At 32.5% G+C, this 17,755-nt stretch overlaps 1 protein-coding gene across 1 annotated transcript in view; it reads right to left on the bottom strand.

Moving 5' to 3' along the window:
* The window catches only part of LOC115238257 (FH1/FH2 domain-containing protein 3), a 163,086-nt gene that overhangs the window by 4,847 nt on the left and 140,484 nt on the right, over positions 1-17,755 (bottom strand). Inside the window, exons 12-19 of the mRNA XM_029811923.1 lie at positions 17,287-17,445; positions 16,617-16,799; positions 15,317-15,436; positions 13,995-14,129; positions 12,959-13,101; positions 12,129-12,396; positions 11,613-11,736; positions 7,450-7,620 (exon numbers count right to left, since the gene is read on the bottom strand). Of these exons, the coding sequence (XP_029667783.1) occupies positions 7,450-7,620; positions 11,613-11,736; positions 12,129-12,396; positions 12,959-13,101; positions 13,995-14,129; positions 15,317-15,436; positions 16,617-16,799; positions 17,287-17,445 (1,303 nt within the window). The remainder of the gene's footprint in view (positions 1-7,449; positions 7,621-11,612; positions 11,737-12,128; positions 12,397-12,958; positions 13,102-13,994; positions 14,130-15,316; positions 15,437-16,616; positions 16,800-17,286; positions 17,446-17,755) is intronic.

Here is a 17,755-nt window from a genome sequence, read left to right on the forward strand (position 1 = left end):
ATAGGAATATTTCGATAAGAGGTAATCAAAATACAGTCTGCTAAGAAATATATTTATAAATATGCATTGCGTCCACATATATGTATATGCGAATGTGGCAAGAACATTCGTATCGAGCTTTAAATGCAAATAGATGAAAAGCGTTGTGGGTTTATACCAGGCGTCGCAAGTTTGCATGCAAGAGAGACATTCGCATTGCGTAATTCTCTATTAAGTCAAGAAACTTAGACACCACCGGCTCCGTTTAGGAAGAGAACTTTTTACTTATCCTTCCCTTCTCCTGCCGACGAGCGCAATTTAGCCTCACTTATGCATATTATAGGAAACTCAAATTGCATAAAGTTCACAAGGCGTATGATCTTAACGTATTCGGTTATCCAAAAGCAAAGTCTCAAAGTTTCCAAATAGCTTCTAGCTTTTCGTAAGAAGTCGTAGAGCATAAATATGCATTCTATTATAATCCGATTTCCAAATAATCAAAGTATATTTTTATGAAACTTGAGATGTATCTTATATCACAATGTATATGGATTCTTTTTAATAGTATCATAATTTCATTAAACCACTGAATTTTTTTTATTTCTATCTAATCATTATTTAAATAACATGATTACGCAATTTTAGTTACTTATAAACTGCACAATTTTCAATTAGAAAATTTTCTTTGAATAAAGTAAAATACATATACTTTCAAATTAAATCTCTAATTCGGAAGAAATTAATTTAAAAAGAATAAATGCGAGTTCATTAAACATATCACCAATCTTGACTATTGCGTGTTAATAATCGATAATAATTTTATTAATTTATGTATATAAACCACGAAATCAATATATTAGTAAAACTACCTTAAATGTTAGAAGGAAATGTGGATCAAAAGTCATGCGAATAATGCATGCCATGCTGGATGAAAGAAGGCCGTAAAGGGAAAACCTTAAAAAGCACTAAACCTTAATCGCAGAGATCACGAAACCTGGCCCATCAGGGTTGATACCCCTCCGGCGTAGTGTTGTTCTCCCGGGTGCGGGATCGCTTCACTGTCGGACAGAAAGAAGAGAGACGCAAGAACGCTAGGCCACCCCGTTAGCAAGCCGCTATCGCTAATCTTAACTGAAGTAAAGTTATCAGAGCGTGCCTAATTTTGGGTCGGACTAGTGATTGGATCCACTGGATTAGTGATCGGAGATGAAAGTGAATTGAGACCATCACCGCAGATTCTGTGACAGTTCGATCAGAAAAGGATAATCGGGCAAAGGATGAATAAGAAATGGAGGGGAAAAGCAGGATAGACTCTCCACCCCCGAGAAATATCTTTGGATAGTCATTTACAGGCCGAACATGCTGTCGTAGCGACGAATGTTATCTTTTACAGTTAGTTCTTCATTCGTGTCGACGTGCTTATATGAATTTTATTCCAATCCCATAAATTGTTTCACAATCATTTTTACTATCAAAGCTCCGATTCCTTTTCGAGATTTTAACAACGACAGAAATCTTTATTTCTTCAAACATATTTGTTATATATTTATATATAACTTTTCCTTGAACGAATTATATATATTAAATATCTAACAATATATTTGTACGTTATATATTTTTATTTATTTTATTTTATTGATTATATTGTGCAAATATCGGGAAATTCGAAATCTCAATACAAAACCAAATAGAAAACCGTTCCCGATTACCGAAATATGAATCGCTTTTGTTGAAATTAAATATTAAATACGCCATTTTTCCTCTCAACAATAGCGAAACGAATATACGTGCTCGATTCGTTCGGGCGCGTATTGAACTCGGGCTTATCATAAGTATGGCGAGAGGGAAAGATCGATCAACGCACTCGGCGATCGGATTACGCTGAGATTTACGCGCCATCGGCTCAGCGGCAAGGATTACTTCGACTTCCTGCATATCGAGAGATCGATCAACGTCCTGACAAAACAGAAACGTAGAAACACCATAATCTACCGGCATTGTGCGACGTTACGTTATCTCGACCAGACTGCTGGATTTTCCGTTGTCAGATTTGCGTTCGTGTCTGCACGTATAGTATACTTTGCCTTCTCAGTAACCATGAATACAAGTACCAGCCAAATTTATTTCTGATTGACAAACAAAGTCTGCTCAGGTGCGCGTTGTCTACGCATTTTGTACGACATTTCGTAAGATTTATGTGTCAAACTTCAAAAGCACTCAGAGGATTTTTGTGTAAAATTTTTCTCTAGATAAAATTTCAATTTGACGCTTAATTATTGAAATGATTAATATTGAGAATCTTAGAAAGTTTTAGCAAATTAAGCCAATTTAAGTATTTTATTGTAACTAATTGATAACACAAACTGTGTTTTGCAGACCATTTTCAAGTTTATTCAAACAAAATTTGATTATCAAGATATTTAACGTAAAAAATTTAAATTTTTTAGCATATCGTATTCTCTTCAATCTTTTTTCTTTTCTATTTAATTATTATAAATTAAAAAATTCTTTCAAAATTAAAGAAAAAATATATATATCTGAAGTTTTAACTTTTCTGAAACATTTATGTTCACTTTATGTACATATGTATTATGCATATGTCAATATGATATTATATCCGTGCTTTGTTCTCTATATAATTACGCCTTATTATTATTTATAATTTTATGTTATGTATTATTATACCATCTACTCTGAAAACACTCCAAGTCATCTCATCGAAAATTTCCAAATTGAACAGGTTTTACATTACTAAATTTTCTATCAATAGCAACAGTACGTTAAGATAGATAAATGAGCGCGAGTATTGAGATAGAGACACAGAGATTGGTGCTAATAAAGTGCATAAAAAGATATAAGAAAAATCGAATCGACGACACACGCACGATCGCATGTTCGATCTAGGGCGTCGACGCCGACATCTCCAAACTTCTCGCTTATCGATCGGCTCCGGTGACCCCACAGCTCTATTCGTGGACCAACCATTTTCAATAATGTATACTGCGTACCGGATAATTCAAGGCTCTTGTGGCACCGAAAGTTATTGGAAAATTTTACGGTTAGCACCGTATTTCAGTGTTTTCTATTGCCGATGAAACTTCAACAGCAAATTTTCACATTGCTTGTAAATTTCTGTTTTGTTATAAATTTATATATTAAAAACTATGTACACATATATATATACAGTGATTGACAAAAAAAGAGACTGCTCCTATTTTGCAAGTTTGTGTTCCAAATATTATAAGAAATTTAAAACAATTTCTATATTTTTTTTTCGCAAAAGACGATAAAAAATTAATCTGAGGAAAATGTTATTTTTTTGTTCTGTGAATATTAGAATTAAGTTAATAAAGAATTATTTGAGCCAAAAACATTCAAAATTTTCTTATTTTTTTATAGTTTTTAGAGATAAAAACTTACAAAATGGAAGATGGTCTCTTTTTTTTATTAATCACTATGTATATATGTATACAGTATATATTCTTCTATAATAATACTTTTTTTGTAATGTATTATTATTTCAGTTAATAATTTGCAGTTTCTTCTTAAATTATTATACATCTTAATATTTAAAATATTATTGTACGAGATATTCATATTGTAATTTTACGATAAAATATCTATATCGTTGCATCCACAAATACGCTGTCGTATAGGAATCCACTACCGATTGATAGATCGATTCCTCGACCAGAGATCGTTCGATAAAGAGGAGAATCTTGGTGCATGGTGCTGGGATCACACTTACAAGACTTACGATCGGCGTGTCTGGTCCTCTTGCGTTCGCGTGGCGTGGTTCTCGTGGCTGGTGCTTTTGTCGCGGTTTTCACCAGAGATTCCAACAGTTCGTCAACGCCATCGGCCAAGTTGCCGTTGGTGCTTTCATCCCTGAGCACTGGACCCAGTGGAATTATACGTCCTAAAATAAATTTTTCCTCCTGCTTTGATACTCTCCAAATTTCTTTTAGTAATAATTTCGTCTTCTTAAGATTGCAATTTCGGATATTATTATATATGATCATATAAAATTAGTGTCTCCTATCTACCATATAAATATTAAATGGTTTTTTTTATCACCCTGTATATATAATCTTATATAATTACATAAAGTTAATTTTCTTTTGGGTCGTCAAAAATTTGAATTTATTACTTCATTCATAAGTTTTGAGTAAATTTTCCTCTTTATAAATCGTTAAAATTTTTATGTATTTTTAAGGATTCCTTTAACAAAATTTTGCTAACAACACAAACTATTTTATGTGTATATAGCGTTATATTATTGGTCACAGGTTTTATTTTCAGCTATTCTCACAATTCAATGCTATTCAAAGATAAATTTTCTCGTTTATTCATGCAGAATAATGCTCAAAAAGAAAAAGATGTTTAACAAAGACAACTCTCTATCTGAAAATCGTGTATCTACAGAATTCGTCTTCCACATCGTCTCACTATCTTATTTTCTACAGTCATCCCGTTCAGTCCGCAGGGCAGTAACTTTGAAACTGTCAAATGCACAGAATTTCTTTTACAGAGCTTCTTTCAAACTCGTCCCAGAAAAGCTATCATGGCGGTAGTTCCACTTTCGATACAAGAGTTGTGGAAAAGGAGACAAGATAGAAAAAGGGTGAGAGGATAGTAATAGAATTTTTATGGACGAAGCAAAAAGTGAAAGGAAATATCCTTAAGTTTCGTTTATTACGCGTTCTTTGATGATCATAGGTCAATCTAAACAATTCATTTCCGTGATTATTCTACTGTGAGGAATGTTAAACGCTTTCAAATGGCTTCCTATTTGCTGGTCTGATATACGAATCCAGATAACGCCATATTCTACTTTATGCATTCATTGCATAAAATTGAAATAAATAATACAATAAAAGACTGGTTATAAAAAACAAATTGAGAAAATATTACGTAAATATGACTTAAAATTAATTTTTGAAGACACTCGATTCAGAGTAGGGTAAAACCATAAAGTCATACAGCCATGAAGTCGCATATCTAATATTGAATTAAATTGAATTAAATAAAATATCACTATCTTATATAGAAAAATACAATCATTAATTCATTGTATTTATAACTTTCAATTTATAACTTGTATTTATAACATTTCAATTTTGGAATACTAACGTATTGTTAAATCGCAAAATTAAATAAATTTATATTGCATTATTATTAATATTATTCTAAAAATTGTTTTGCTTGTAATTTGATTCTTTTTTTCTACGTTTTTTATTAGCATATCAAAATTGCAAAAGCGATAATGTGTTCGCGACGAATTTTCGGAGAAGAAATAATTTCGAATTCCTCATATCTATTATCAAAATTTTACCTAGTAGAAATAAAATACTATATATGAAATCAAGCAAAAGAGCAAGAATAAAATCGTTAACAGCAGTATGCAATGGTTGCCATTGCGTATAAACGAGCAATCTATTCTTAATATTGTCATATTAGCTAACAAACTATCGAAACAAGTTATCGTCGCACAATTCATGAGATTTTTATAGCTATTAAGACTGCTAGAGGATCGCCACATCCAGCTGGAAACGCTAGCGCGACTTAGACGCGACGTTTAGATATTTTATGTCGGAGCATGCACGGGAATAAAGGGGAGAAAATTTATGATGGCCACAGCCGCGGTAATGCACATGAGTGGTTAGGTTTACGAGCCGTATAGGGCTGGGTGGATACCAACCCTTGTTCGAGTCGGTCCAATTCTCCACGTACCTCTCCTCTACCAGAAGGGAGCAGGAATAAAAATTCCACGTTTCCTCACAAGAAAGTGGTGATCCGCGGTTACAATGTAATATAGTCTTACGAGATCCAGACGTGTGTCAGTCGTTTCTGTTGAATCTTCTTCCCGAAATGGCTTATACGGGGTTTTGCTCATAAGTAATAGAGATAGATCTTTGTACCTTGAATGGATGGATCCTCGATCTTAAATTCAATGCTGAATATCTGACTGCTTTATCAAGATTAGATAGAATCACAATATTTTAAATATTTATAAAAAAATATCTAAAAACTAATAAAAATAAAACATCTTTGTAATATTAAATCAAAGTGAAAGTAAATATATTTATAAACGTGAACTAATTAAATATACACCGTAATTAATTAATAAATAGTTAATCTCTAACAATTCATTAATTTTAATGTTCAAGTTTAATTATGCTTTCCAAAAATTAAATTGAGAAAGATCGAAATTTCGATCTCTATGAAAGTAGACAAATTTTAGAAATATACTAATTTACAATATTGATTTCTTAATGCGAGAAATATATATTTGCTAATTATATTCAATGAATACATTTATTTAAGATATATACGATATAACAGTTGATATATATAAAGAGAATAGTTGAAAAATAATCGAGAAGAAAAAATATAAAAAATAATAAGTTTGTGAAGAATATTACGATAAAAATTTTTAACAATGTATCTAACAAAATTCTTTCTTTTTGAACGAATTCTAGAAATAAATTTCTCAGAAGCTGTTATTCGCGTTGTTATATACTTTTCTCTGTGGCAACTCGAATAACATCTACGTCGCTTCGAATATTCCCCCTGAAAGTTAACTACTTTTACATTCTGCTCTCTTGAGGCGATGTTATCATCTTATGTAACGACGCATAAAGCGTGATAAAGAATGAGTGAAACAGAATTCTACTCAAGTTGAAATTTTTTTCTCAAAAATACGGAATTTATAAAACAACGCTCGACCGTCGAAGACAAGTCCTATCTTGACGCTTCTCGCAATGATAATACTACTTACAGCCGAGCTTACATTTACGATTTAATGGCACGACGGATATAAGCAGCCCCCAAACATTTCGCAGTCGCGAATCTCGAGCGAGAAAATTCAAGTCGCATAAAAGGGAAACTCGCCAAGAACAAGACCCTGTGCTATGAAGATAACGAACGGGGACTTACGCGCGCCGGTAAGTTTCACGTTCCGCTAAACACGAGGGTAAAGGGAGTGGATCCGCGAACGCGCCGTATAATCACGAGGACGGCGACGCATTTACTTCTCGTTTTCCGGTAATGTCGTCAAATTAAGTTAATAAAGAATTATTTGAGCCAAAAACATTCAAAATTTTCTTATTTTTTTATAGTTTTTAGAGATAAAAACTTACAAAATGGAAGATGGTCTCTTTTTTTTCTTAATCACTATGTATATATGTATACAGTATATATTCTTCTATAATAATACTTTTTTTGTAATGTATTATTATTTCAGTTAATAATTTGCAGTTTCTTCTTAAATTATTATACATCTTAATATTTAAAATATTATTGTACGAGATATTCATATTGTAATTTTACGATAAAATATCTATATCGTTGCATCCACAAATACGCTGTCGTATAGGAATCCACTACCGATTGATAGATCGATTCCTCGACCAGAGATCGTTCGATAAAGAGGAGAATCTTGGTGCATGGTGCTGGGATCACACTTACAAGACTTACGATCGGCGTGTCTGGTCCTCTTGCGTTCGCGTGGCGTGGTTCTCGTGGCTGGTGCTTTTGTCGCGGTTTTCACCAGAGATTCCAACAGTTCGTCAACGCCATCGGCCAAGTTGCCGTTGGTGCTTTCATCCCTGAGCACTGGACCCAGTGGAATTATACGTCCTAAAATAAATTTTTCCTCCTGCTTTGATACTCTCCAAATTTCTTTTAGTAATAATTTCGTCTTCTTAAGATTGCAATTTCGGATATTATTATATATGATCATATAAAATTAGTGTCTCCTATCTACCATATAAATATTAAATGGTTTTTTTTATCACCCTGTATATATAATCTTATATAATTACATAAAGTTAATTTTCTTTTGGGTCGTCAAAAATTTGAATTTATTACTTCATTCATAAGTTTTGAGTAAATTTTCCTCTTTATAAATCGTTAAAATTTTTATGTATTTTTAAGGATTCCTTTAACAAAATTTTGCTAACAACACAAACTATTTTATGTGTATATAGCGTTATATTATTGGTCACAGGTTTTATTTTCAGCTATTCTCACAATTCAATGCTATTCAAAGATAAATTTTCTCGTTTATTCATGCAGAATAATGCTCAAAAAGAAAAAGATGTTTAACAAAGACAACTCTCTATCTGAAAATCGTGTATCTACAGAATTCGTCTTCCACATCGTCTCACTATCTTATTTTCTACAGTCATCCCGTTCAGTCCGCAGGGCAGTAACTTTGAAACTGTCAAATGCACAGAATTTCTTTTACAGAGCTTCTTTCAAACTCGTCCCAGAAAAGCTATCATGGCGGTAGTTCCACTTTCGATACAAGAGTTGTGGAAAAGGAGACAAGATAGAAAAAGGGTGAGAGGATGGTAATAGAATTTTCATGGACGGAGCAAAAAGTGAAAGTAAATATCCTTAAGTTTCGTTTATTACGCGTTCTTTGATGATCATAGGTCAATCTAAACAATTCATTTCCGTGATTATTCTACTGTGAGGAATGTTAAACGCTTTCAAATGGCTTCCTATTTGCTGGTCTGATATACGAATCCTGATAACGCCATATTCTACTTTATGCATTCATTGCATAAAATTGAAATAAATAATACAATAAAAGACTGGTTATAAAAAACAAATTGAGAAAATATTACGTAAATATGACTTAAAATTAATTTTTGAAGACACTCGATTCAGAGTAGGGTAAAACCATAAAGTCATACAGCCATGAAGTCGCATATCTAATATTGAATTAAATTGAATTAAATAAAATATCACTATCTTATATAGAAAAATACAATCATTAATTCATTGTATTTATAACTTTCAATTTATAACTTGTATTTATAACATTTCAATTTTGGAATACTAACGTATTGTTAAATCGCAAAATTAAATAAATTTATATTGCATTATTATTAATATTATTCTAAAAATTGTTTTGCTTGTAATTTGATTCTTTTTTTCTACGTTTTTTATTAGCATATCAAAATTGCAAAAGCGATAATGTGTTCGCGACGAATTTTCGGAGAAGAAATAATTTCGAATTCCTCATATCTATTATCAAAATTTTACCTAGTAGAAATAAAATACTATATATGAAATCAAGCAAAAGAGCAAGAATAAAATCGTTAACAGCAGTATGCAATGGTTGCCATTGCGTATAAACGAGCAATCTATTCTTAATATTGTCATATTAGCTAACAAACTATCGAAACAAGTTATCGTCGCACAATTCATGAGATTTTTATAGCTATTAAGACTGCTAGAGGATCGCCACATCCAGCTGGAAACGCTAGCGCGACTTAGACGCGACGTTTAGATATTTTATGTCGGAGCATGCACGGGAATAAAGGGGAGAAAATTTATGATGGCCACAGCCGCGGTAATGCACATGAGTGGTTAGGTTTACGAGCCGTATAGGGCTGGGTGGATACCAACCCTTGTTCGAGTCGGTCCAATTCTCCACGTACCTCTCCTCTACCAGAAGGGAGCAGGAATAAAAATTCCACGTTTCCTCACAAGAAAGTGGTGATCCGCGGTTACAATGTAATATAGTCTTACGAGATCCAGACGTGTGTCAGTCGTTTCTGTTGAATCTTCTTCCCGAAATGGCTTATACGGGGTTTTGCTCATAAGTAATAGAGATAGATCTTTGTACCTTGAATGGATGGATCCTCGATCTTAAATTCAATGCTGAATATCTGACTGCTTTATCAAGATTAGATAGAATCACAATATTTTAAATATTTATAAAAAAATATCTAAAAACTAATAAAAATAAAACATCTTTGTAATATTAAATCAAAGTGAAAGTAAATATATTTATAAACGTGAACTAATTAAATATACACCGTAATTAATTAATAAATAGTTAATCTCTAACAATTCATTAATTTTAATGTTCAAGTTTAATTATGCTTTCCAAAAATTAAATTGAGAAAGATCGAAATTTCGATCTCTATGAAAGTAGACAAATTTTAGAAATATACTAATTTACAATATTGATTTCTTAATGCGAGAAATATATATTTGCTAATTATATTCAATGAATACATTTATTTAAGATATATACGATATAACAGTTGATATATATAAAGAGAATAGTTGAAAAATAATCGAGAAGAAAAAATATAAAAAATAATAAGTTTGTGAAGAATATTACGATAAAAATTTTTAACAATGTATCTAACAAAATTCTTTCTTTTTGAACGAATTCTAGAAATGAATTTCTCAGAAGCTGTTATTCGCGTTGTTATATACTTTTCTCTGTGGCAACTCGAATAACATCTACGTCGCTTCGAATATTCCCCCTGAAAGTTAACTACTTTTACATTCTGCTCTCTTGAGGCGATGTTATCATCTTATGTAACGACGCATAAAGCGTGATAAAGAATGAGTGAAACAGAATTCTACTCAAGTTGAAATTTTTTTCTCAAAAATACGGAATTTATAAAACAACGCTCGACCGTCGAAGACAAGTCCTATCTTGACGCTTCTCGCAATGATAATACTACTTACAGCCGAGCTTACATTTACGATTTAATGGCACGACGGATATAAGCAGCCCCCAAACATTTCGCAGTCGCGAATCTCGAGCGAGAAAATTCAAGTCGCATAAAAGGGAAACTCGCCAAGAACAAGACCCTGTGCTATGAAGATAACGAACGGGGACTTACGCGCGCCGGTAAGTTTCACGTTCCGCTAAACACGAGGGTAAAGGGAGTGGATCCGCGAACGCGCCGTATAATCACGAGGACGGCGACGCATTTACTTCTCGTTTTCCGGTAATGTCGTCAAATGACCCGGCGCTATCCTTAAATCTTGCCTGCAAGAGCTGCTGCTTAAGGGCGACATTTATCTCGCGCGCGCCGCCGCCACCGCCGGAGCTGGAACATTACGAAGATGAAGAGAAATCCTCGCACTTTGTTCTTATCCGCGGTGGAATAGCCGACGCGGCCACCGCCATTTAGAGTGCGTTATTTTCGCGAGTTAAAAGCGACGCCAAATAGAGGATGGAACACCGTCATATCGGCGTCGTAATCGCTCGAGGTGATAAAATCTCATTCATCTGATCGCGAAAACTGTCTCTTCACTTGATTCATAAATACTTTGCTTTGTTATATCTCTGTGCATACAACACAAGATGTCATACATTTATTTCAGGCACGAAGATCATGCATAAATTGGCGATGAATTTTTCAAACTAAAGAAAACAAATATAATGCGCGTATGGATGGCATAATATTATAATATTCGGCACGATTATTTGTTAAAAAATGAATCCGTACATATCATATGTGACACATTCGTGCAGTATACACAGTAAAAATTCATAATATCTTTTGATCAAAATATCGCATTACGTTTATTGTATTATAATGCGTAATGGAACATAATGGATGGTTAGATATTTTAATTTAAAATAGCTGTCGTTGCATGTTGCATTTGAAATAGTATTATGCACGATTTAATTATAGCTTGCTATTGATAATGTAGAATTTTAATTATTGTATGTTTACTAGGCAAAATTTACTACGCAAAGAAAGAAAAAATAAGCCGTATAAAAATATACATATACCAAAATAGAAGGATAGAAAATCTAGGAAGAGAAAGAGAGAGAGAGAGAGAGAGAATCTGACAGAACTCACCGTCTTTCCTTTGTCTTCGCCATGGTAAAGTACCGTGGATACTCTCAACATCTGAAATGTCACTGCCAAGTAGTTGTCTGAGTTCCGCGTCCGCCCGATCCTCTTTTGTACGAAACTTGCCGACCTGCAACAAAACAAGAGATTTCAAACCTGAAAAAAATTATGTGCAGAATTTTATGAGAGAATATATATTTTAACAATATAAATTATTTTTTTGGATAACAATCTCCAAATATTAAAAAAATATAATATTAACAAATTTCTTTGCGTTTTATGCTTATATCTACATCAAACACATACATACACTATTGCATAAGTAAATGTAAAAATCAGAGAAAAATCTAATTATCTCCCCACATATGTTTAAATTAATGTAATTTAATATTGACGAAAGGTTAGATTCAAAACCGTGAGATATTCAACATCGGAGATATAAGAATAATAAATTTAGCCGATGAAATTCGCCATACAGGTTTTTCGACGAAAAATAGATGATACGAAACAAGAATGCCTTACCTCCGTTATCATCTTTCCTCTGGTCTTATTGCGTTCCCGATGATTGGCTTTCTTCTCGAGCTGTTGTATCACTCGCTCCCTGGTGGTCCTGTACTCCAGAGCAAATTCGGATACAACCCTGCAGAACTCGTTCGGCTTAGTGTCTTGTATTCTATGCAACGGTATACCAAGCCACAGGATAAACTTGCGGAAACGATTTATGATACGTCTATGTACGATGTTTAAGACGATTATCCTTTCGGCGCAATCGGCAAGAAAATCAGACATCCTGCGGCACAAAAAGGAAATACTGTATTTTTAATTGAATGTATATATTATATTTTAATAAGCAATTTTGTTGAATATATCAAGAATAAACTATGAATATAACTATTAATATAATTCTAATAAATTGAGTTTTAACCACTCTAAGCAAATACAAACTGGAAGAAATATTTTTAATCAATTATTAGAAATATTTTAATTAATTAGAAATATTTTTAATAAATTATTCTGAAATGCATTAAAAAGATAAAGTATTTGACAAAAAGTGTAATTAAAAATATCACGAAAAATAAAAAATGCAAGTCTAGTGGGACGTTGAAAATGCAATGCGAATGATAACCGGCGGAAAATCCGAGTGGAAAGTCTCGAGGGAGTAGAAAATGTCCTTTCGATAATTAATGAAAGTTCCACTTGGATGGTAGCCAGTTTCACTAAAAATAAAAAATCTTTCCCGAATTTATCGAACTCGGAACTTCTTAAATGCGAGCGCTCGGAAAGATTCTCAGGAAGAGGGAATCTCGGAAATTGGTTCGCAGACAGGGAAACTCGACGAGGATTATACTCACTTGACCTTCATCATTGTGGAACCATCGTGCTTTGCAATGAGCTTGAGATGGTCCCAAGACGCTTTACACTCGCTCTCGAGTTTCGCGATGTTCGCCGCCAGCTCGTCGAAATCGATTTTCGAGGCTCTCGTTACCGCGCCAATCTGAAAGCAGAACCACATCGGCGATACCGAGAAAGCTATTGCAATTTAATAAATACAAAGGTATAATTTAAAATTGATCTAAAGTAATTGCATATCTCTCTCTTTCTCTCTTCATAATAAAATTAATTTTATCATGTAAAAGAAATAATCTCTCTCTCATTCATAATAAAAATAATTTTATCATGTAAAAGAAATAATTCACGTAAATTATGATGAATTAAAATTAGATGTAACTACAACAAGATCGTTTCTATTTTATTTTAATTTTCATTTTTTAATAAGTATGTTCTTTTTTTCAAGATTATATTTTTTACTAATCTCTCTAATATTATTTAATCAAATATATACAACTATTTAAAAGATAGCATACATATTTAAATCATTTATTATGGAAAAGTGCAAGTTAACATATTGAGTGTATTTTGTTAAAATTATCTGAAGCTCTATATTATTACATCTTACTATATAATTTTTTCATATTTGAAAATGTAATTGATATTAAAAAATAAATAGTTGCTATCTGTATAATTTAAAATTAGAGGTAAGACAAACAAATTTATTTGATATTAATATGCATTGCCACTATATAAAAATTAACGAAATGTAAAAGAAATATTTAACAGAGAACGCACACATTGTAACAATCGAAACTTTTAATACAGAATCAATCGAGGTCAATAGAAAGCAATTTAAGAAAAGGTAATTCCGCATAGACTCGAAACTCGAGCGACGCAGATAATCGGACAGAATAAAATCACGACAACGCCCTTTGAAAAAGTTTTGCGGACATGAACAAACAAACTTTGTCACGATTTTGTAAATACGGTCGCACTATTGCGACATCTCGACGAAACGTAAAGTTTTCTCAGCTTTCAACTAAAACAGTCTCTCACCTCAGAATAAAGGTCCGTAGAATCCGGGAACTTCTCCATCACCATGTGGCAGAGATGATGAAGCAGCGAATGCTTGTGAACCGTATCCTTCACTTCAGGTACTTTGACGAGGTATTCTAGTTGAAAGCCCTTCACCTGAAAAAGGGTGAAACTCTCGTGACACGATACATCGCCGGGAAAATCGCGTGTCTCGTTTCGACACTCATAAATTTCGAGATTTTTGCGCGCGAAAGAAATGGAGCTCTCTTAAAATAATCATAACGCTATAATCATAAGCGAAACTAAGCATAATTAATTTTTGTCAAGTTTATCAAGTTTATATTAGTTTCTGACTTTTATGAGATAAAAGGCAAATAAAGAATAAAAGAAGATGGTATTGCACCGGAAATAGATTCAATCGATTCTTAAATTTTGTAACGTCGCCGTTCTCGCGCAGTCAATAAATATATAACACACTTCCGACGCGATTTTTAAATCTCTCACTTCTGTCAAGATCTCGCGTGATGTGATAGTACATTTAAAAATTGTAAGAATTGGTATTTGTTCATTTATATATTTAAACAATGCAAATATAAAACATTAGCAACGTATAAAACACTGTAATAAATACCAATATTGTAAAATTATAGATATTCAAGTACAATACAACATAATGTTACAGTACTTTACAAGTATAGAAAAATATTTTATATTATTAATTTATTATTAATATATTAAATAAAGGTATAACTCTGAAATTTTATACCATACAAATATATAAATTTTCGTAAATTCAACATTTATAATTGCATCTCTCGTTTACGTTAGTTAAGATTTTTGTATAGTATTCGTTTTATTTGAATTTAATTATATGTAGTATATATATTATTTAGTAAAATTATTTAGTTTATTATTTCAAAGATCCTTGCAACTTGTCAATATACAATTTTTGTATTACATATATGTATTATAAACATAAAAATTTCATTCATATAATACATATATTCAATTATTAATTTATTGTATCAAAAATTAATTCGATACAAATCTAGCCATCGGAAAATGCGATGAAACGTTTCCAATACAATGAATATCTCGGCATAACTCTTGAAAATTCCAGCGCCGTTCCGGGAATAAATAGCGAGCCGTAATTGCAATAAAACTCCGTATTAAACCGAGATTGTTTTCGAAAAAATATGGCAGTCAGCCAAGTGGCACATGAGACATTTCGCTCGGCCAGCAGTTAGAACGAAATTATCGATATGGTCGAGCTTTGGACTGCTACAATTCTGCCGGGACAGACGGATTAAGCGAATATAATTTGGCTGGCATTCAATACCCACCTCATTTCCGTTGAGAAATATCCCGATCGAAAGAAGCGTGCTCAGAATCCCACGGAACGTTTTATTCACACGCAGAGTTTCCATACCCTGCTTCAGATCCATCAAAGGGTCCGCGATTTCCTGAAAATCACAAAGACCGTCGCGCGTTTATTTCTTCGTTTCGCGTATTCGCTCGTTAACGTATCGATTTTTATAATTATGCATACATTGTTGCACACTGGAATTTGTGAGATCGTTAATTCGCGGATTCCAGAAGCGAATTTTAAGCATTTTAACCAGAAGCGAAAAAATTGAATCATAAAGAGAAAATAATTCTTTATATGAGGTCGTATTCTTTCGTAGCGTATACATTTATGGATAATAAATATGAAATATAAATTTTAAAATCTATAATTATTTGTTTACAATTTAAATTTATAACTTTCCAAGAATATTTTTATTAATTTTATCATTACCAATTTTTTAGCAATGCATTTTTGAAATAATCGGTTTAATTGAGAAATGGCATCATACATCTTCTCACACATTTCGTGAGCATGCAAACAGATATAAAAGGAGTCGAATTTCCCGATCAGAGGTATTTCGCACTATGGCTACGGTCGAGCGATACCGAAGAAGCCAGGTCGTCAAGTGACTTTTCTTAGTTCCTGCACAATATCGGAATTCGCGATTTTGTCGTTGGAGAAACGCGCGAGGAACGCTCTTCTAGCTACCGATATCCTCTGACTGCATTGCTAGCATTCCTTCTCATCGTCTTCACGCTCGCGATGAAACCCGCGCGCGAAATCGAGAAAAGGAGAAAGAAAGAGAGAAAAGGAAAGAAGCCAATTTAATTATCATACACACCAATAACTCAGCAAATATAATATCCATTTCAAAACCGCTGTCTATAATCTTGTTTACGCAAACATGTCTCCTTCGATAAATTATTGTGCTTCGTAAATAATGGATCAAAGAAATAAAAAAGACAAAAAAACAGGAAATTTTATTTTGTTCTTAAAACTTAAAATTTAATGTATTATCTCTATCGATAAGTCGCTATTTGCGAACACATGCAAAATTATTTAATTAAATAATATTTGAGCAAACAATAATTCATTTATCAAAGAATGATAATTATAAAGTTATTGACAAATATTATATAAGTGAAAAGTTATAGAATTTAGATTTTCCATGATCGTAAATAAAACCGCGATTTTACAAAATCGATAATTCGCGAAATTGACAGAAATTTATTGTTAAATTTTAATTATTTACTAGAAGAAATATAAGAATGCACAATATTAAGATTTTTACTTACTTTTTCAGAATTTTCAAAATCTAGTTTGAACGCCCACAGCTTTAGCCTTGCTGGCAATTCCGAGATGGAGGTCAAAGTCAGAAGAAATTGCTCCGCCGATCCTAAAGGAAGATCAGGATTGGCGGCCTGCGCTTCTTGTATCCTAGATTTTTCTTCCTTAGTGGGCAGCATCGTCAAAAGTTTCTGTCGGGAGGATTTCGTGGCAGGAAGGGAATGAACGAAGAAGAAAAGCCAATTGGAAATTAGAGAAATCATAATAAATTCGAAAATTAAGATATATAGGAGTGCTTTTCAACTGAATCGTGAAGTCGTTATCGGACGTAAATTAAAGCAGGATCGGTATGTTTTATTTGGACAAACGTTCAATATGCGAAGAAAAATCGAAAAATAGATTAAGAATATCTGAGATCAAAACTACGAAATTTAAACAAAGAATAAAAAATAACGATGACCAACTTTGTATGAAAAGCTGTTTGGAATAATAATTTTTATTTCATCAACAAATATAAAACGTTCGAAATATACCTCATGCGTACGTATTTTTTAAAGTTAAATACATACAAATATATATTTTTTTATTTTATATAACTTTTTAATAGCTGTCACGAGTAATTACTATAAAATAAAATTCGAGGATAAAAAAAATAAAAAAGATGTGCAATATTCTCACCTCAATACCCTCTCTATTCATAATTGTAGCATCCATTTTTAAGATCGCAGTTTTAATGGATCTTGGTGGCGGCAGCTTTGTCATACCAATGTTGATAGCGTTGGACCTTTTGTGATTCAGCACGATAATCTCCTTGTTCTTGTTCATTTCTTGCTGCTTCTATTTGTCAAGAACAATAGACAGATCTTCATTTATATCGAAATGTTTACGCATGATATAATTTTAACATTTTTGTTATTAATTCGTAGCACTTGAGATTATTAAGATCAATTAGTATTTATTACCGTGCATCAACAAATACCTCGCTACACAAACATACAGAACGCTATAAAATATTGGAACACATCACACGGATTCATGAATATACCTTATATGTAAAATATAAAATGTACAGAGAACGCTATTAAACGGAATAAATGTATGATAAATGTTTTTATTGAAAGTCAGGATATATATATATATATATATA

Source organism: Formica exsecta, unplaced genomic scaffold, assembly GCF_003651465.1.
Source record: "Formica exsecta isolate Colony F162 unplaced genomic scaffold, ASM365146v1 scaffold115, whole genome shotgun sequence".
NCBI classification, from domain to species: domain Eukaryota; kingdom Metazoa; phylum Arthropoda; class Insecta; order Hymenoptera; family Formicidae; genus Formica; species Formica exsecta.